This window comes from Seriola dumerili, unplaced genomic scaffold (genome assembly GCF_002260705.1).
Source record: "Seriola dumerili isolate Sdu_G_001 unplaced genomic scaffold, Sdu_1.0 BDQW01000169.1, whole genome shotgun sequence".
In the NCBI taxonomy this organism is placed as follows: domain Eukaryota; kingdom Metazoa; phylum Chordata; class Actinopteri; order Carangiformes; family Carangidae; genus Seriola; species Seriola dumerili.
Window position 1 is genome coordinate 5,245,456 of NW_019174424.1, and position 21,628 is coordinate 5,267,083.

Sequence of the window (21,628 nt, forward strand, 5' to 3'; positions counted from 1 at the left end):
TGGCAGACAGCCAAACACCAGGAGTCAATATTGTGGAAAAATCAATTTGCCAGGCAGTCTTGCATGCATAAGGGCATAGATGGAACAATAAATATAATTTTATTAAAAAATGAAAATTATAAAAAAAATGATAATAGTGTCGAACTCGGTCACACGTGGGGAATTTTAATTCTTTCATTAAAAGTCGATATTAAGAAGATTCGATTTTTTTTTATTTTTGCAGATGTTTCTTTACTGTTGGGTTTGTGAAAACGAAAACAAAAATCCCTAAATTTGTGTTATTAGTCTGGAGAGGGGCTGAAGATGTGTATGTGGGACGTGTCCTCACATGGGTGGGACAGTTGAATGGGACAGGAAACATCTCAGTGAAGAGGACCACTCACTGAACAGCTGTCAGGTGGATCCAACACGTTTTGAGCTACCGCCTGATCGTCAGGCTACACGTTGATTTTTGTTGGATTTTTACCGGGGAGGTTTTCAGATCTGCAGCTGCGTCAAGTCAAACCGCATTACACCGGAAATAATACGATTTTTCGACCAAAGTTGTGATTTCACAGTTACTCGACCGAGTTTTAATTAAGAAAGAACTTTATTTTGAAAGTTGGAACCAGTTCTGTGTGACATAAACGTGAACGCTGGTCGGCTGGGAGCATATTGTGGGCTAAAACACGCTCCCACTTAGGAGAAGTTTGTTGTGATTTAACTGAGTTGTTTGAGGTCCCTCCTATTTCCAATTAACTCCCACCTTTCTTTGTCTCAGCACTTTTTTTAATGACAAACGTGAAACGTTACCTCATCTAGCTTGTCGGTTGGCTGGTTGACCGGGGGCTGCTGCTGTCAAACCTTCGTTGACATGGATTTGTTGCACCGACGAAGGACGGATTGAAAAGTTTGGGAATTTCCATCATTCACCAGCTACAGCAGCGACAAACGGACTAACTGCAACTACTTTTTTGAAAAACAAGTTGTAAGTAGCTTATTTAGCTAAAGACATGCAAAAGTTCAACTCCACCGGTACCCACGGCAACACGCTGCCCCGGGACGCGGAGCTCCAGCTCCGGTTAGCTGACAGCGGAGGGACCGGGGAAGGGAGGGAGAACGGTGCTGGGAAGCATTTCCTCACCCAAACTGAGGAGGAGAGCTCGTTTTGCACCAAGAGAAAGATGCTTGTCGGCTTGGATGTAATATGTCTTTTTGTCGGTAAGAATAGTTGTATATACTTAATTTACATGAATGGTTTTGACCCCAGGCAAACACTTCAGTGTTATTAAAAAGTGACCATAATTCCTATTTGAATGTACCGTATACCACTATCACTGGTTGTTTCAAAGGTTTGTACAGATATTTTTTCAAGTGCCCACATACTCGCAGCTGTGTAAATCATATTGACTTTCTCAGGGGTTATGAGGAGGTGAAACGACGCTGGTTTTCGTCAGGGAAAATCACATTGGATGGGAATTTGTTAAAGTTAACGAAGCTGCAAAGCATTTTTCCAGGAGTCAAATGGAAACTGTTCAAAGGAGCAGAAAACTTTCAGCTCGGTCCCCGTGGTGCACGTGGGGGCAGAAGGCGGGGGGGGGGGGGGTGCAGAGTTGTCCCAGGAATTAATATGTTCCCATGGTAACCCTCAAAGTTCCCGGGAGAAGAACGTGGGAATTCTGATAAAAACATGCCCGGTGCTTGTGTTCTCGTGCCGAAAATTACCTCTGTTCTACAAGTGCTTCAGTCTCTCTCTCACTGCAGGATTACTGAATGTCAGACACAAACAACTTACAGCACTCAGCTGGAAAATTAACCAACAGTTTTCACAGGGAGAATTAGAAACATCAGTAACAACATGTGGACAACAACTCAGGGGAAAGTGACATAACCATGATGTAGTGGTCAAAATGAATGACTCTACAAATACATACTTTGGATTTAATAAGATAATTGTGACAAATGATTTCTTTTAATCAGGAAGTAGAACATCAGTCATTGTGTTTTTACATTTTATTGTACAAAATCATATTGATTAGTTTGTGTACCAGCCCTCACAAAACTTCAAGGTTTTCAATTTATAATGGAGAAAAATAATCTTGCAATTTTTTTGTTTTTTTACTTGATAAATAGTAAACTGTTTATAGATAATAATGACTGTTAAATGAGTCATAATTACCACTTTCTGTAAGGGCATATGAAGATAATTTTTTCTTATCGGTTAATCTGCTGAAAATCTTCTAAATCAACTGATTAATCATTCTCTAAAACATCAAAAACACAGATATAAATGCCCATGGCAATATCCTACAGCACCAGTTGACGTCATTTAACATCGTGTCTGTCAGTCCAAAACCTAAAAATATTCTTTTACAGTAAAGTAAGACCAAGAACAGCAGTGACTCTACCACTTGAGAAGCAGGAACCATTAAATGTCATTTTGCCTCAAAAAATTTACTTATAAAGGATTAAATGATTATCAAAGCAGCTGGAGATGAACTTTTTTTTCATTCAACTAATTGAATAAACTACGCATCCTTGGAGCTCTACTATCGATAGCCTATAGTATAAGAGTCCAAATTAAAAAAAAAGAAAAAAAGTTAGTCACCAAATTCCAAACTGTTAAAATATTCCATTTAAAATAATGGATTGATGTTTATATTAAATAAGTATTCAATTAACATGTTATCAGGTATTCAAAAATTATTACTATAAGTCACAGGAATTCCTTTCACAGTATCAAATAATTGATACGCCAACATAAAGGCAGTGTTGAGATGCTTGGTATAAGTGATTCATATGTCTAGGTAGTGTAAACTATATACTCTATAAATAGCTATAAATCTGGTGTTTACAGCTAGAAATATAGGGGAGGAAAAAGAACAATATTTCCAACTGAAATGTTGTTCATTGAAGGTTCAAAAACATAGGAATACCCCTGTGAAGTGCCAGGAGGGCTGGGTGATAAAATAATACCAATAATTATTGCAAGTTTCTTCAATAGAAATATAACAAATGGTTGATGAATGTTCGATATATTTGATTTCCATGCTAGCATGCAAAGAAATTAATCATGAACTGCCAATCATGTTGTGAAGTGAGATACTTGTACATAATATAATTCTATAAGTTTCATGTTGTCATATCACATGACTATGACTATGGTAGGGAGGGGAGCATCTGTGTTGTGTGAGTGAATAGTTATTTGGACCAGCAGCATGAGAGAGGCGGAACTCGTCTAGGCAGACCGACAGGTCTCAGCCTTGTTGGCAGTTAAAGCATAGGAAGTAGTCCGGCAAACAAAACAACAGTGTGAGGCAGTTAGTTTCATTACAGTATTATTCTTCACCCCTGCAGGTATGCTATTAACTGTTCACTCTGCATACTCCTCAGTAGCTTTGTTCTGTGTGTAGGAAGTGGCGAGCAACCCAGCATCAGTCAGCACGATGGAGGAAATGGTCCCTTTCAGTTCTCGTCCTAAGACACGCACTGAGCGCGCCACTTGTTTTCTCACTAAATTGTGTGCCCTGACCCCTCCTCTTAACACTGAGATTGAATCATTTAGCCTCAAGGTGGACACAACTGAGAGGATTTACAGAGTAAGCTGGTATTGTGACTGAAATATACTTTAGTAAATTTGAAGGATGTCCCCTTCTTGCTAGCAATGTAACAATCACAGAGGTCCTAGTTTGAATTGATCGACACTGTGAGTACAGTAAAATACCTTGTTTTGTGTTTCCAGAATAAGGGTTGAATGTTTTAGAGATTTCCTGACCTAATTAGTCTTGTTTCTCTCCAGCAAAAATAAGACAAAACACAAATGTTGCTTTGCATTTTTATCAAACACAAAAGAGTTGTTTTCTGAGGTCAATAACCTCAACATTACCTAATAAACAATATGTAGTGAATTGTTCAAATAGTTAAACAATAGTAAAATCAGAGCATAATATTGGATAATACAGTACAATATGATGTATTGTTACACTGGTACAGTGTATTAGCTATTAAGTTACTTACAGATTCCTGCCTGTCTGACTGCATCTTGCATATCTCTGATAACCATCATGGCAGTTATCAGCAGAGGCCTGACCTCGACTCATCTGTGGGCATTTGGCACTGAATGTCATCACTTATTGGAAATGAATTGAACCCTTCTTTTAGCTAAACCCTCTTATCTCTGACTAACCAAATTTTCCTTAAAAAATGCCATCATCAGATTCACTCAGACGGCTGACCCGCCGGCATTATTCATTCCGTAAAGGGGCTCATTCACCACTGTAACTGTGGAATTTTACCCTGAAGCATCCATGCTCATTATGCTATCAGCTGAAGAGGGATTCCACAGTGTTCTGAGGTTTTCACAGCCTCTCCATGTGTGTGTTATCTTTGGATTTTAAGTGGTGACATAAAGGTAGTATTGTGTGGCATTATGAATGAGCTTAAATCTGTCTGTTGATTGCTAGGATATTGAGGTCATTAAGTGAGGCTTTGACTCAGGTTACCTGATCATACTCGTAGTCAGCACCGGGCTTGTCTAACATTGTCGTATTTTAGTAATAAGGCTGCGTTGTTTATGGGGCTGTTCTGACATGCACACGATGGATGCTTCACAGAGATTGATTGTTCTGGTTGAGCTCAGTGTCAGTAAGCTCCATGGAAGCTGCAGAATGCAAATGCCTGAATCTGTTCAAGTGTTTGCTTGTGTGTTAAAGTGTATGCAAGGGACTGTAGGGGTTTGACCAGGACAGAGCTGACAGAATCTGTGCCCTGTGGCTGCATCTAAGATCTAGTGTCCAGCCAACCAGAGGTCAGGAGGTGTCGGGTGTTTGTCATATCTACCAAGCATGCAGGGACAGGCCTCCCAGACTGCACTTCTGTTTCCCTCCTGCACAGGTGGTCTGTACTCTGTCATCACCCCAATAAAGCCAGTTATTGCCTCTCTTAAGAGTAATTGGGAAATGATTGGAAGTGGCACCCATTATTAGCTTATACAGCTTAGAGAAACATGACAATTGCCACTAGACTTGACCTTCTTATAGGGGTTAATTGAAAGATTTCAGTTTCATACTGGATATACATAAGTTCTTAGGCTCGGTTAAATTAATACAATAGAGAAAAATGATTCACACTGTTGATAAATTCCATACATTTATCTATTTAAAACAAGAAAGTGATAGATTCAATAGTAAAAACAGAACTAGTTTTTGGATACTTTACAAAGAGAAAACTGGAATCCGTTGATCACTGTTGTGTGCGAGTGTGTTTTTTGTTCTAGACGTGAAGCAGCATGCCAGGACGAGAGGTTAGGTTAGGAGAGGATAGGTATCTACCTGAGTGATCTGAATTCTAAAAGGGCTTAGTCTTTCCAGCTTATCTCTCCCTTTGCCCCCTTCTCTTTTTCTCCTCTTTTCTTTAGACAATCTCTATTTTGGGACTGAAGGTGTTCCAGCAGCATAGCGAGGTGTGTGAGTGTGTGTGTTTTATGTCTGTGTGTGTGTGTGTGTGTGTGTGTGTGTTTTGGGCGGGTGGCGGGTTTATGTTAGTAAGATTCCTGGTTCTGTTCTTTTGGCAGAGAAAGCTGCCAAGTGAGTGAGACAGCAAGAGGCCGACACGTCACAGCATGTTGGTGTGTACAGGGCCAGGAATATTAAATTATGCATGTGTATTTATGTGTGTGTGCGTGCTTATGTGTGGGTGTGGGTGTTTGTGTGCGTATGCGTCATCGCGACTGCTAACGCGGACACCCTACTACAGCTGCCATGTGCGTGCTGTTTGTTGACATATTCGCCGGTGCTGTTTTGCTGTGCATTTTAGGCCATGATCAAACACACACAAAGTTATGAGACACATTGGCGTCACTCTGAGGCTGACAGATGGAGAGCCATTAAAAATGGCTCAGTCAAATCATTAGCTAGTGGAAGAAGTGATCTTGCTTACTCTCTGTCGTTAGTGCACTAATGCATCTCCCTCCCATTTGAAAGCACTGCAAAAGTTCAGGAATTCATTAGCTGCGCCCTTCATTAGACCAACTATATGGCTGCATTCACTGTACTTTGCTGTCAATATGTCTTCCTTCACCCATTAGCACACCAGAGCCAGCTCAGGCCTGAGAGACGTCTCAGTTGCCTGAAGGCTGAGGGGCAAGTGAGAGCCTGAGTTGGCAAGCACCCAAGGGGAGGGAGAGTAGAGTGAGGCGTGGAAAGAGAGAAGGGGCTGAGGGTCTACTGTAGGGGTCAGAGGTCAGACCCAGGGGCGCCTGAGGGATCTTATCTACAGCTGTCTGTTTATGTCGTAGTGAGGAAGTATTATTCAGAGAAGCACTGGAAAGGTTCAGACACCAAATAGCTTCAAATTAACTTTTAATGAGACAGCTGCAATCTTCTTCTCGATGACGGTTCCATAAGTGCCCAGGGTGGTCCATAGGTATTAGCCGTAATGAGTGAATAAAGATGTGAGTAGCTCTCTAATCCTCAGTGCTCATTAGCTAGAATGGGTCTGGAGAGGCTTACCATCAAAGTACTGTATGTACCTGTATCCGAATACAGCCTGTAGCCCTGCATTGTGTCTGTCAGAATTAATGACTCGTTCTCCTCCTATTTTTGGAGACTTAGACACCCCCCTCCTGGCACCATGGCATGGTTACACATCATCAGGAACATTTTATCATTGTGTCACATCTCACCTGCTGGAGTCTTTACTCCCGTCATCCCCTCAAGTTCCTCTCAGAAGTTGCTCCAACTGCATATTCTTCTGACCAAACCAAAACAGCCCTGCAGCCCTCAACTCTTTCCATACATACAGTAACACCACAACTAGGCTGCTCCATGCCAAACACCTCCCCTGCAGTCTAAACCACAACCCTGTGTCATTCTCACATTGCAGACTGCCAGCCCTCACCTCACTGCGCACACCCTTACCTTCTCACCGCAAAACCCACCAGATAGCTCCTTTAAAGTTTTCAAGGTGCATACCACAGTGGCGGGTCCTTTATGTTCTTGCTGAATCAGACAGGCAGACAGACAGCCCACTTCAGACCTCACCACTCATGCCCTGAACTCCAGAGCCGAGCTCCAGGAAACAGGTCAGTGAAGTGTGGAGAGAACAGAAGCAGCTGTGGGAGGCATGTCTCCACTGGCCAGCTGCAACAGTAACAGTGGAAGGGGCAAGCAACGATGGTGCGATGGTGGAAGGTGAAGCAACATAAAGGCAGCTCTCAAAAAATATCATTTTACTTCACACACTCTCATGGCTTTCTTTTGCTCTGTGAGTTTGTTGATTTTGCGCATCAAAAGCTTCAATAAATATTAGCATATTTGGCTTCTGAAGTACTTTCAGCTGCCTCACTGTTTCTCTCTGGGCCGTTTTTCCCACTGCATATGAGGTGGATTCATGCACCGTGTGTCTTTTAAAAACAGAACAAACCTGTGTGCCTGAATCAATTGAATCGGATATTAGCTGATTTGATCAAAATATTGCGATAAAAGGGAAGAAGGCCCGCTATTGCCTACAAAAACATGTTTTTTAGGTGGGTGTGGGGGTGGAAGGGTAATGCGCCATAATAACTAAAGCAGTGGTTGTCTTCTAGAAGAGGCTGTATGGAGTCCAGCTGCAGCAGATGCTGATGATAGCAGATGGTTAACAAAGATCCAGAGCTTCTGTGGCTCCTCAGTCCCTCTTTGTTCTTCGCTGATTAATCTCTTTGTGCTGCCAGCAGGGCAGACAAAACAGATCAGTCTCCCAGAACAACAATCCAGCAAATTATGGGAAAAGAAATGGGTGTGTGTCAGTGCAGGGGGCTGCTGCTCACCCTTATTCCACCTCTCCACTACCTGGATTGGGCCACCAAGGAAGAACAGGAAGAACCACCTTCTAGGACACTCACATGCACTCACAGTACTTAGTAATTGGGTCTGTTGCAGTTTATGGTTGCCAATCATAATCACTGCCTTGGTGCAAATGACTTCACCTCCTATTTAAGTGTTACCTACCATACAGTGGTGTGTGTGTTCATTCTTTTGTGTGCTTGAGCTTGTGTGATGGTGTGCACTCTCTTCCCAGACTGCCTCTTTAAACAAAGACTTTTTTATATCAGCTGAAATGTAAAAAAAATTGGCTGTGCCCTCAAAGTACCTGATTCAAAATGAATAGTGATTAGATAAAAGATCATAGCCAGCTTATGGAGACAGCTTTGTGCAGTTAAAGTCATTATTGCACAAATAATCGTACAAGCCCACCCAGCCCCACTGCTGACCACTGTTTATGAGCATGTTAGGCAGACTTATAGTGTTGTTACCAGGGATTATCATGCTCACAAAGATTCAAATTACAACACTTCACAAGTCAGTTCACTTGCTTATTATTTTTTAGCAAGGTTGACTTGAAAGTAAACAAGCAGCTTAGAATTTTGTTGGGAAATACTGGCACATGCAAGCTGGATGAGAGGCCCAGCGAGGGTGGACCACCCCTGAAGGGTGCTGTAGCAAGCTGGTTCCACAGCTCAGGCCCAGCCCAGTATAAGCTGCAGGCCAGATGGACCTGTGTTGACAGGTCACTAATTGTATGTCCTCCAGTCCTATCAAAGGGCAAATGTAGAACGAAGCCTGTACAGTCAGATATTATTGGGTGTGATGACACAGATGGCCCTTGTTGTGGCTTAGATATAGCTTTAGGCTGTGTGTCATGCTAATCTATTAGGATGCACAGGGTGTTTGTCCTACAGCAGCAGCATCCACATGAGTTCATTTAGGTCTGTGATAGTGAATGGGCTGTTTTCCTTTTCTTTAGGATTGTTTGATTTTATGTGGTTTTCTGGCTCTAGCATGGTTTATTTGGTTGGTTAGTGTTTTTTTCTAGGTGCTAGTGGGTTTTTTGCGGTTTGTTTGGTTGTCTGTTAGTCTTTGTGGCTGCGGGTTTGGTTTGTTTGCATCCAAGTGTGGTTTTTATGTGTATGTGAGTGTGTTGAGCCTGTATGTGTATTTGGGGGTATTCTGCTGGTCGAGGCGGGGTTGTGTTTACAGAGCGGGTCCCAGCAGAGCCCAGATCTCTGACCCTCACATTCCAGAACCACCACTAATCGCCTCCGTCTGCTGTTCTCCATAGAGAAACCCTTGCAGCATCTCTCTTGGCTCCATCATTACAGTTTTCTCTCACCCTACCATTACTGCCCTCACCCTATTTGTCAATTTTCTAGCCTTTTGGCCATGCATTTCAGCCTAGTTTTAGTTTATGTATTGATCAGTAGATGTTCAGCAATATGACCTGAAAGTATGTTGATGAATAATTACCATCTACCCTCTTTTCTTTGCACTCTTTCTTTAATCACTTTCTGCATAGGTTTTTTTTTATTTCTTGCTTTTGGTTGTTGTTATTCTCCTCTCACAGTGAGCTCATTCTGGGCTGTGGTCATAGATGTGTAAATTAGAACCAGAAAAGTTTCTCAGAGTGAGGCACATATCCCCTCTGCTCTCATTCCTCCTCTTCTCCTTCCTCCCTCCCTCTCTTCTGCCCCCTCCTCCTTTCTTTCTGTCCCTTTTGACTATTTGAAAGCATTCCTGCTTTGAGTGTCAGGCCCAGCGAGCAGCACATTTTGGCCTTGCTGTGGGAGCCGACCCACTCCTCCACCTCCTTTTGGGTCCCCTCGCAGGCCTTCCTGGCCTGGCTCTCTTTTGAGCATGTCTTGGCCAGGTGCAGAGGTTTGCTCACAGCTGCCTGACAGATGATGTGAGGGTCTCTAGAGTGTTTTTGTCTTGTTGTGAAAACTGTTTTAATGTAGTTGTAAAGCATAGCGGCTGACTGTGACAGAGGAGCCTGTAATTTGTATAGGATTGCACAGATACTCAGTAACTTTGTATGTGATTTCAAGCACTATTGCTTCATATTTGATTTATTGTACAGCACTGAGACTGGCTGCTTACTCACACAGGTTAAGGTAAAGTTTGTGGCTTTGTTTAATTGGGAAACTTTGCAAACAACTTTTTTTGTCACTGGAGTGACCTTTGATTCTTGGCCTTTGGTGCCGTGCCTGTCCATGAACTTCATGCAAAAACAGGAAAACAAGACAAGCCATCAGTACTGGCAGGCCTGGGGTAATAGAATATGCTGCTAACTGGCTGAGAGCTTCATTATTCCCATTAGACCACCATATGAATCGAAAATGATCCCTTAAGAAGCCCATGTTCCTACTGTAACTTAGACTGTTTAGGCCTTAATGGAGAATCTGTCCATTACCTCTCTGTCAATGCAGCTAAATATTGATTATTGAGAGAGGCCTGGCCATATTGTGGAATCTGATGAGGATACAAAGAAATTCTGTTAATGGATGGTATGGAAAGCAAAAAACATTTCTTCTTTCCTGTAAAACTGATGTAATTTAAACCCAAAACCATTCATTTTATGGCAAAATAGATGTCAAACGCTGTACTTGATGTAAAATCTGAGCACACAAAAAACACAAAAGTATGATTTATGAAAAAAAACACATTTCAGAGAAAATAAGGCATGCCTGAGTCTGTGTAAAATGGCTTACAAAGCACTGTTAGACATTCATTACAAGTTGTCCACTTTTTGATCAAAGACAGTATGAAAGAAGCTGCCCCAATCAATGGCCATTATTAAATATTACTCTCATTGTTAAAATTACATTGACGCATTTAATACAATGCATACGGATAATTTTGCCATTTTGATTCATAGTATTCACACAAACATACTAATCTGCAGCACAATCATTCTGTTCCCCCTCCTGTCACACATTCAACACACATGGACACCAGGAGACTTGTCAAGCCAGCAGTCTGCAACTGTTGACCGTGTGTTAGCTGTTCTTTTTTTTTTTTTTTCAGTTAAAACGTGTTTAAAATGGAGTGTACTTCATTTGAAGCAAATTTTAAAAAATCCCCACTCACCCACTCACTTTAAACTAGACATGAACCAGACCATATCTCTGCAGGTCTCCAGGTATGATACACACAGATAAAGGGACTACGATATGGGGATTAAGAAATGTGTGTGCAATTTATGCAGGTGGCAGAAATGATCCAGGAAACCCTCCTACCGGATATTTATTTTTAAATGAACAGGAAAAATGGACTTAATCTAGTACTCCAACCATCTTAGTAAATATAAAACCAATCAGAATGACTTGAAGCACAGCAAACTGTTTTCTGTTCCTAAAGACATGTAATGTAACTGTACCTAACATTAAGGTTATGTATAGCACAAACAGCACCTGTATGTGGTCACATACAGATGTGTGTTATTTTGAGCTACATTAGTGCGTGACTTAGCTGAATTTACGTAGGTGTGTGTGAGGAGATGCCCGTGACTGTGGCGACGGATTGAGATGAGCGAGAGATGTGGGTCAGATGAGAGGTGTTTCCTATCTCTCTCTCTCTCTCTTTGTTGGCGTCACAGCTGCTGCTATCTGCCTGCAACGTGTTTCCCTCCCTCACTTCCTTACTCAGGCACATTTAAAAAAAAAAATATATAAGTGGGCTGGCTTTTATCTGTGTTTTGTCTTTCTGTTAGGGCAGCATGACTTTGAGTACAGAGGTCACTAATGCACACTTTTTTGAGTACAGTTATATCCAGTCTGGCTGTATCTCAGGTACATTGCAGTCACACAGCAGTTGGGAGTTGTGTCTTTGTTATTGCTGATAGCCTCAAATCTATAGATTATTACTCTAGTTTATCAGTTTGGTGAGGCTCAACGAATCATATGGGTGTTTTATTAGTGGACCTAATGGTTGTGATAGCAGTCATACAGAATAATAGCTAAAACTGAAACAAAGCCATTGTGGACACAGTTACTGTACCTAGGTCAGGTATTCATATCCTGTCCTTTGTTGGTTGAAAATTATTAATGTATTGCACTTAAAGCCATGTTTGCGTTCTATTGTTTGCATGTTTGGGTGTGTGTTTATATGTTGTTCCTTTTGGCCTGATTTTGAGTGTGTATCCTGTGCACTACTCAGTCACGTAGTCTGAGAGATTCCCTGGCAGGAGCAGTGTTTTGGCCTGGGTGCGTTCCAGCCAACCAGCAGGCCTGGGATGACAGGGAGAGGCACAGAGGTTAATGATTAGTCCCATGTTCTCGCTGCATTCCATGGGGTGACAAGGGGACATGGGATAAGGGACAGAGAAATGGAGCAGGCTGGACAGGCCTTTACAGGGCTATTGGCTATTAGTACATTAGTACAACACAGAATAAAAGCAATGCAGTTCAGCCCTCATTTGTAGGAGAAACAAACACCCTCTCACCCTCTTGACAACATTAAAATGTTGCACAACTTTTACCCAGTGAACATTCACCGTCAGGCTGTGAGGTGTGTTTGCTTAAGTGAGTCGGACCTTGACCCCTCTCACCTGATACAGATTAGTGACCAACCAGGAAGTGTAGTGAACAGATATGTAGGGCAGTTGTTAATGTAAGATAAAATGGACTGATTAAAGTAAGTGCTTTTCAGTAGAACAATATGTCATTGTTAAACGATACCTTGTCCTTCCCACATTGTTTATTGTCCCCTTTTGCACACTGAAATTTTCTGTGCAATATGCTCTCTAATATCTTCTTCCTCCTTCCTCATCTTAATTCTCCACTGTCATTCCCATCTGTCTGTCTTCAGATGTCCATCATCTCTCCTTCTCCCTGCTCCTCTGGTGGAAGCAGCCATGTGTGGAATGCTTGATCCCCCAGTGATCTGGAAGTCATGTTGTATCTCAATGCCATTCTCTTGTGCGACAGGAGAAGGCCTCCTTTATGTTAGTCAATGCTACCGACTATCTCTGTATCTTGCTGTTTCTGTGATCCTCGTTGCACAGACCACATGCTCACAGACATTCATCAAGCCATCTTTTGTTTTTTGTCTGCCTCCCCCCTCTCCTTCTCCCCCACATTTCATCAGCCTCCATCCCATTCTTTGCATGTGAGTTGAAGGCAGTGACTCCGTACAAACGAGGCTTTTTCTGTGGAGACTCCAGTATCACCTATCCCTACGTGGAGAGAGAGGCCATCCCTGACAGCCTGCTCATCGCTGGCGGTATAGCCATCACTGGCCTAACGGTAAGCAGTATATCTGCTGAATATTAGCACAGTGAGTTAAAGTTGTCATCAATTTAATATGGTTAATGATGCATGTGTTTGTAATAAGAGTAAAACAAGCGGCTCTGCGGTATGACTTTCGTTTCTCTTGTCTTATTCCTTTCTCAGATTGCACTGGGTGAATGCTACCGGGTGCGTTTCCGAGGTGTACACTCGCGGGCTTTTGTTCGAAACCGCTATGTGTCATGCCTGTACAAGGAGCTGGGAAGCTTCCTGTTTGGTTGCTGTGTGGGTCAGTCTCTCACCAATATGGCCAAACTAAGTGTGGGGCGTCTGCGACCCAACTTCCTGTACGTCTGTAACATCACCTATGCGTCCATCAACTGCAGTCCAGGCAGCTATGTGTCCCAAGTCAACTGCAGGCAGCATAATCAGAAGATGGTGGAGGAGGCAAGGTGTGTGGTGTGTGTGGTGTGTGTTTTTGCTCAGAAATGATTTGGTGTGTTTGCTAAGGGTGGGGTGTGCTGTATTGTAGCTTGAAAAGAGTAGTAAATATCTAACTTTTGGCATGTTTCATTGATTTTCTCTTTCAGGAAGTCTTTTTTTTCTGGCCATGCTTCCTTTGCAATGTACACCATGCTCTATCTGGCAGTAAGTCACCTCTACCTTACAAACACACACACTCAACCACACACATCTGGAATGTGACCTTCACCATTCAGCTGAGCTTGTGTGGTATAATTACAGTATTTGGTTCTGTGTTTACAATGTTGGGGGAATATTATAGCTCTCACTTTCGTTTAGTTATTAGAGAAAACATCATTCCCTAGAGGCCAAGAACACTGTGTGCAACTATTAACTAGATAAGCTAATTAAACATACACAAACACGCACATCAAGGCATGTGCTGTTGAATATATTCACACTTCCTGATCATGGGGGAGGAGATCTTTGAGAGCAGCAGTTCTCCAAACGCCTCCTGCTTCAAACTGAAAGAGCTGGTGAGACAGGGAGGGTGGTGGGGTGGTGGGGGAGTTAGAGAATGAGGGAGAATGTTTTCCAGGGGGAGCATGAATAGATGAAGAGACTACGCAGACAGTGGAGGCCTTGTTGTGGGTCTCATTTAGAGGGGGGGGGGGGGTAAGGCTGAATATGCCTGCTGAGAGATCGACAGGCTTCTTTCAGCAATAGACACCCTCTAAACCCCTCCTCCCCTCCCAGCCACCCCTCTCTTCATCTTTCTCTTTCTCTCACACACTGCCCAGTAGTCATGGATGCATTGTGGGAGAGAAATGACAGTTAGAGGGAGACAAAAGCGCATTATTTTCCATAAAATGTTAATTTTTCTCAGGTATTCCACCTCTTTAACCCTTAAATTATGCTTTTAAGTGACTTAAATATTTTATTGTGTGCAGCTAAATTGAAGTGAAGATGGTGCTGTGGAAAAAAAAGAGACGAAAAGAAAATCTGCCTCTTCTATTTGCACTTGTGCACTATAGAAGTGTAAATGAAAAGCAGCTCCTTTCTGAACAAAAAGAGATAGACAAGGATGAGTAGGGGGAGACTGAATAAGAGAAATAAAAGGGTATAGAACTGAAGGGAAGAAGTGTTCTGAGAAAACCGAGGGCCTCAGTGTTTGTTAACCTTATTTTCTCTCCTCTCCACATCACACCTCCAATGTTCTATACACCACACACACACACACACACACACACACACACACACACACACACACACACACACACACACACCACAGGCACAAGCACACAGCCTTGCATGCAAGTTTGCTGCTAGCTAGTGTTTCAGCAGATTGTAGGCAACCTGGAGAGAATGCGTCAAACCTGTAGCTACATGCCACCCGCACCGTGGCCAGCTGCTTGAGTTTAAGGCAGGAACAGTGACACCTGCTCTCAGTTGGGATAGGGGAGGAAGAGAGGGACCTGGCGAGGGTCGGTCTAAGTGCAGGAATGTAGGCCACGTGCTCCTCAGTGGTTGACGGGTCCAGACAGACCTACAGCCACCTCGTAAAGTGAGCGCTGCATCTGCATCACGCTCGCCCTGTGACCCCATTTTTACAGACACAAACATCCATTCTGCACTGTAGCACTGATGCAGGCGGCGAGGATGAACAAAAGGAGGAAATGAGGTTTAGATAGTGTTAATGGACTCTTGCCAAGCTTCTCTTTCCCCCTCTGGGTAGCAGACTGAGTGGATGTCTATGTTTCGCTTAAAGGGCTCTGCTTGCATTTATAGAACTTGAATCATTAGACATAATAATCAGTTTATGTTTGTGGGGCGTACATTAACACACAAAAACCCTCATGCTTAAATTCACGTGTCTATACTGTTTATCAAGTCAGTAACAATATGATAGAAATATTTCTATTCTTTTCTTTGCAGTTTTACCTGCAGGCACGGTTGTCGTGGCGAGGAGCTCGGCTGTTGCGTCCACTAATACAGTTCCTCTTATTGATGATCGCCATCTACACCGGCTTGAGCCGCATCTCTGACTACCGTCACCACCCCACCGATGTCCTCACAGGCTTCATCCAAGGAGGGCTCACTGCGTACTGGGTGGTATGTCGAAAATCACTGTTGTCTTAATAGTTGTCTAGAACAACAGTTATCTCTGTCTTCACGGGATTTGTTTCTCTCTGCTCTCTGTTGACTGAGTTAGCTTAAACAATAGGCTCTCGCCTTCGTTTTTCCCACTGTGATCTCTCTGGTGCTTATAAACAATGGGTGATTGACAGTGTGTGTGGTCTGTGTATATTTCCTGACATGTTTTGTGTCTGTGCCCGCAGGCCTTCTACATCTCCTCCATGTTTAAGCCCTGCGCCCGTCCAGACCTGTCTCCCACTAGCACGTCCCTGGAGAGTCCACTGTGCAGCCAGCAAACTGTCTGTTAGCAGGCACATGCAATCATTTCGGGAATCAGATGATAAGAGAAGACTGACTGCAGAAAGACAGAGAGAATGTCAGATAGCACAGGTGAGCAGCAGAGAGAAGGGAGAGTAGGTTTTTAAGAAAGGGAATTATTCTAAGAGAGGGACACAATTAAAAGTCTACACATGCTTGCTCTTTTGGGCATACTGCTACACATACAAAACATACATTCACACAGTAATCTAAGATACAGTGAAATACAAGAAGCACATATGACTGTGAGTCAAACCCGTCCAGTGAAAAGAACTGCATAGTAATATTTTTATATATGAAAAAATAAAATAAAATAAAAAGTCTATTTTTCAAGAGGATTTTTAGAAGCTGCTAATGTTGATAGTTGCCAGTCTGAACTTGTTTTCTTCTGTGATTGAGGCATTTGGTCAGTGCATTTGGTTCGCTTTCAAAGCAGAACTGCTCGCTCTTTGGTCTTGGGTGAGAGAGGAGAAAACGCCCACCTCCTCTTTGTTTTTGATCCTCTGCTCAGCTTTGGAAGACATTACCCCGCCGCTGTGAACTGAGACCATCAGACCTCAGATGTAAAGACAGCTCTGTACAAAGTTACAGAACTGGCAGCGATAAGGAACAAGCACTGGCTCCAACTTCTAACCGTTTTTACCTTCCAGTGGCCTGATGTGTCACTGCTCTAATCAGACTGCCCTACAACACTATGACTAAAAAATAACCTGTATGTAAGCAAAGAAGACAGTATTTGTGCTGTAATACAATGTTATCTTTCTTTTTTGTGAGTAACCAAGGCAGTGACAAAGAGGAATCAGGTTAACTTCCTCCTCTTCGCTGCCACTTTTCTGTACTAACCACTTTTGACTGTGTCTCAGAGGCGGAGTTTTGACTGAATTTTTTAACCTTTGACTCTTGCCCCTGGACTCCAATCTCTGAGCTGCACCTTGATTTATGCCACTCTGTGACAGGAGAGCTGACATGGTCGTGTGACCCCAGCGGCCCTCCTGTGCATCTTTATTAATAGCACTTGAACGTACATAATGGAACCTTCTAATTATAATCAATATTATATATTTTATCACAATTTTAAATAATCAGTGTTTATTTTTGTTAATGTCAGACTCATACACTATATTTGTTTTTTGTTTTTTTTTCTTGAAATGATAATTATTCAAATTGAATGTAAATAGCTATGTCATTTTATAAACTACACAGAATTTCAAAAGTATTAGTTCCAGTTTTGGACAGTTTTTACATGTTTATGTTTGTATTTACATTTGTGTTGATCAGGTACGGAGACTTACTATTGTATCTGTTGTAACTACTAGACTGAGCCACGGATATTATCAGAAAGCTATATTTTTTGTGTTTTCAGTTATTGTTCCATGTTTGTTTTGTCTGTGAATGCCAGAAAGGCAGAAATAACCACTGTAATCAAAAAACCAAACCAATAAAATGAATGTTGAATGTTTTTAACTTCTTCTGTCGTCTGTTATTTTTAGGGGTCAGCAAACTGAAAAGCAATGCACCACAGTCTCTCATGCCTACCAAGACACACAGTCAGAAAGTCAGTCAGCGTACAGTAGAGCCATTCATTTTTTTTTACAAACAGGATACCAGCCTCTGTATGGGCTGAAACAAAATGCAAACAGTGAAATGATAAGTGATTTAACCTCTTGTTGTGTTTGGAAGCTTCCACTCCAGTGTGCTCCTCATTTCTTTCATTACTACAGCTCTCTCTCTCTCTCTCGCTCTCTCTCTCTCTCTCTCTCTCTCTCTCTCTCTCCCCTTCGCACCCTTCCTCGGTCTGCCCCTTCCCCACTCTCAGTCCTTTTCAAGTGCAGTGGAGCATGATGGGTTGTTTCAGGGGGTCATGCTACCATGGAGATGCTTAGAAAGATACAGGTTGTGCCGTCTGAGGCATTTTCTTTCATTTTTTTCCCTCTCTCCGATCTACTTCCAGGCTGAGGGAGGAGAATAAAAAGCAGCTCAGATTAGACAGAGAGGGCAAGAGACAGAGAGAAGGAGAGAGAGCTGCAGTAATGGGTGTGTTCATAATGCTGAGGTAAGGGAGACAGACAAGCAGGAAAAGTGGTCCAGTAATGAAGGGAAGGAGTAATGGAGCAGTTGGCAGAACAGATGGGGCGGTAGATTGGGGAGAGTGAGGGTGATGGGTGTGGGGCGTCAGGGTGGGAAGGAATGCGATCGTGGTTTTCAGGCCTGTTTTGTTTCATAATACTGTAACTAGGGAGACACATTTCATTCCTGAACAATGTATATGCCTGTGCTTGTGTGACAGGTTCTTGTCTCTCTGTGCCTGCTTCACTCCTTGTTATTGTATTCTGTTTTGGTGTGTGTGACTGAGCTGAGCGAGAGCTTGGCTGCTCCACTGAGCTGAGCACACACACCCTGTCAAACATGACATCTCGTTTACACTGCGACTGGCGTCGTCCTCACTAACCCTTTGGCCTTAATGAAAATGAATCAGGGTCGACAAGCAGAGGCAGATTCTGTGTGCTCAGATTACTAAGGTCCAGGCACAAGGGCCTCACTATTTACACTGCTGTGGCTGTGCACACAGTAGGAACAGTAGCCTTGCTCTGTGGTCATTTAGAATGAGGGGGGGGGTGTTTGAACCCTTATCTCAACAGGTGAAAGCCATTACTGTCTACACGCTTCACTGTGAGAGAAAACTAAAGCCACTTTCTCCCTTTTACTCATATTTAACTTTGGGGAATTCCTTGATAAGATTATGATTTTTGTGAAATTGGACAGGTGCAAAAATAGCAGGGCGGATGCGAGGGAGTCCTGATTCAAATCAACACACAGATAAGTGTGCTGAGGAAGGCACGTAGCTCACCTGCATAGCTCTTTCTGTTTGAGGAAAGGACACATGTATCATACATGTTTTTTTTTGTCGGACATTGATAACATCATCACGGCATTTGCAGCTTTGCCAAATTCCATTTGGGAAACTCTGGCCCTGTTTATGTGGCCCTTTTGATGGACATGTAAAAGATATCTCTTTGCACAGTCCTCACCTAACTCACCCTATCTTTGTTTACTACCAACTAAAAGCTGCTTAAGGCTGTAAATTGATTCAGCTGTGGAGAGGAAAAGAAATTTCCTTGCATATGAATTTTTGTTAAGTAAGAGCTTTTCACTGTGGGTCTCCAAGGCATTATAGATGTAGTCGCTGGAACTCTGCTGGCCTCTTATCCAGCTGTAGTCCAATTCTTAATAGAATTAAAAAGGATTAATGGGCTCTTTAGTATGCTCAAGTTCAGGCCTGCTCCCCCAGCCTCACTGCTGTGCATATTTCTAAATCTCCCACAGTAATGACAGTCAGTGAATGCACTGGCTGCAGACATTAGGACAGCAAGTGGGCACATTGTGTCCTGATATGGGTCTGTGAAAAGCATTAGTTTGCATGTTCCTGGTGAGATGAATATTCTTGCTTCCCCTGTCTTCTCTCTCTGCTCTTCAGGGATTAGGATGTGCCAAGCCGTGTTGGCTCAGTGAGTGAGCCTAGAGATCACCTCAGAAAACTGATCTTCAAAGAACAGTGGATAGCAGGGTCACAATCACTGCCAAATGTGGAGACATTGCTGTTTGTGTGTGTGTGTGTGTGTGTGTGTGTGTGTGTGTGTGTGTGTGTGTGGGTGGCTGATGTTCGTGTAGTTCCTCACATACACAACAGTAAATGCATACCTAATTTATCAGTCCAGCACATATGCACATGTAGATAGTGAGCATACTATCTGATGAGGACAGTGTCATTTTGCTATCTGATCAGGACAGCATAACGTAGCAAATCAAGGCTCTGTCAGGTAGTGCACCACACAGTACATACTGTGCTGGTCAGCCTAGGCTGAGTATCAGCTATTTTTGAACATTATATGAAGAGCCACATTCAAGTCAGTCCTTCTATGAACATCAAAGCGAGCAATATGATATACCGTACTGCCCTGGGAGAGTCATTCTCAGAAATGTGTCTGTTACAAGAGCGTCAAATTTGTATCAAGAGGATACAGGACATTTTCCAAGAACCTAGTTTCATGTCAGCTTTTCAAGAGAATAATTAAACATCTGTTTGCTCCGAGCCGAACATTTCCTCAGGGGACAAATATTTAAATATGTGCAAAGTTTGTTGAAATGCAAATGTTGTCTTGAAGATCTCCTGTCTGCAGCTCAGCCAATCATAACATGAAGCTAATGGAGCAGAAGACACATTCATAAGCCACTATTTAGCACCGTAGAGGTCATATTATTGTCTCTGTGAGGATGAAAAAGTGTTACGAAAGCACAAAACAATGGAAGGTTACCTGATAAGACATGGCGCCATAATGTGTGGTGTGTTTACTTTAGTGTCAAGCTGAATGTTTTAGGATAGGGTGACCTTTGCTACCCGCAGCTTCTCTTTGTTGAGGACGAGGCAACCTCAGCCAGTCTTCTTGTTCTGTCACCTGTAAAACAAACCAGAAATAAACATATCAAAATAAAAATCTTTCTGGGCACAAGGGGAAAACTGACAGGTAAAGATTTGACGTAACATTCTCCAATAAAACAAGCTTATCTAAACAGACCTAGACAAGACATGTTGTCGATAGGGATACTAAACCACTTTGTTTATATTGTGCGGTCTGAAGGATTAGAGATTTTGTGTGTGTGTTTGTCTGTCTGCGTGGGTTTGTGTTCATGTTTGCTCCATAGCTTGCAGGCTGCTGATGGCTGGCTGGAATGCGAAAACAAGATCATGTGAATAAAAACAATAGTTAGGACCTGTGAGGTGTCGGTGACGACTGCAGCAGAGAGGGGGGAGGACAGTACAGAGTTCCAAGGTGAACAAGCATAAGCCACACACATTCACATGTTGTTGTAATGTAATAGTAACATGACACTCAGCCCATGTTAATACAGGGGGGGGGGGGGGTCATAAAAACAGTCCATTCATCACTTAAGCAAACTACAATATATTACTCAAGTCAAGCTCATAAAGTTGAATGTATACAACTGACCTCACTGCTTACTCTACAGCTCTGAGGAGAAGATCTCCCAAGAGACATGTCTTGAGGATAGAGTTGGCATTAGCAGTGTGTATAAAACATGTTGGTGTATGCATGTGTCTTCATTTGTGTGTATGTGTTGAATCTGACTTTTTGCCCACTAGGCTAACATGGTTTTGCCTTTAAATGTGTATGACTATGCACATACCTACATCTGTGTCTGTCTAAGAGGCTTTTTAGACCATGAATCACTCCTTCCCTTACACATACCATCATAATCACACACATACACCACTATACTCTCCCCCACAAATACTATCACTCTTGCCTACATATACCATTTGACTCTTTATTGTAATACATTTGCGATAGAATAGTGGTGTGTGTGAGAAATATTGATGTTATTTATAATAAATTAAAGAGAGAAATGATGTGTGTGTATGTGAGATAGACCAGCTGAGTGTGTGAAAATGGTGGATGAGGGTTTTATGTGGTAGAATAGTGGAATGAGTGAGTGAGCACATCATTGTTTTTGTGTGTGTGAGTATTATGTCTTGTGGAGGAGAAAGTGATTGTGAGTGTGAGGCAGAGATTGTGTGGTGAATGTTTATTAGGAAAGGAAGGAAGTGTGATTAAATGAGTTAGTTCACATTTTCAGCTCCTGATAGGCTGAAGGCTTGCTTAAAGTGAGACTGTC

General features: G+C 42.5%; 1 protein-coding gene across 2 annotated transcripts; it reads left to right on the forward strand.

Annotated features, from left to right (window-relative positions):
* Positions 1–389: 389 nt before the first annotated feature.
* LOC111227306 (phospholipid phosphatase 3-like) lies at positions 390–17,401 on the forward strand. Of its 2 annotated transcripts, XM_022752735.1 has the most exons (6): positions 390–1,200; positions 12,882–13,039; positions 13,187–13,473; positions 13,612–13,669; positions 15,419–15,595; positions 15,823–17,401. In XM_022752735.1, exons 1-6 carry the CDS (start codon positions 993–995, stop codon positions 15,925–15,927), a joined length of 993 nt encoding a protein of 330 aa, XP_022608456.1. In that variant the 5' UTR covers positions 390–992; the 3' UTR covers positions 15,928–17,401. The 2 variants fall into 2 exon arrangements, with proteins under 2 accessions (XP_022608456.1, XP_022608459.1); XM_022752738.1 differs by lacking the exon at positions 13,612–13,669 and having other exon boundaries at positions 13,187–13,468.
* Positions 17,402–21,628: the final 4,227 nt, after the last annotated feature.

What these genes read in the sequence shown, in the direction of transcription:
- LOC111227306 (XM_022752735.1), top strand. Translation starts at nt 993, where the DNA reads ATGCAAAAGTTCAACTCCACCGGTACCCACGGCAACACGCTGCCCCGG. An exon ending in AAGATGGTGGAGGAGGCAAG is followed by an intron (nt 13,474 to 13,611) that starts GTGTGTGGTGTG and finishes TTTCTCTTTCAG; the next exon opens with GAAGTCTTTTTTTTCTGGCC. An exon ending in GGCTCACTGCGTACTGGGTG is followed by an intron (nt 15,596 to 15,822) that starts GTATGTCGAAAA and finishes CTGTGCCCGCAG; the next exon opens with GCCTTCTACATCTCCTCCAT.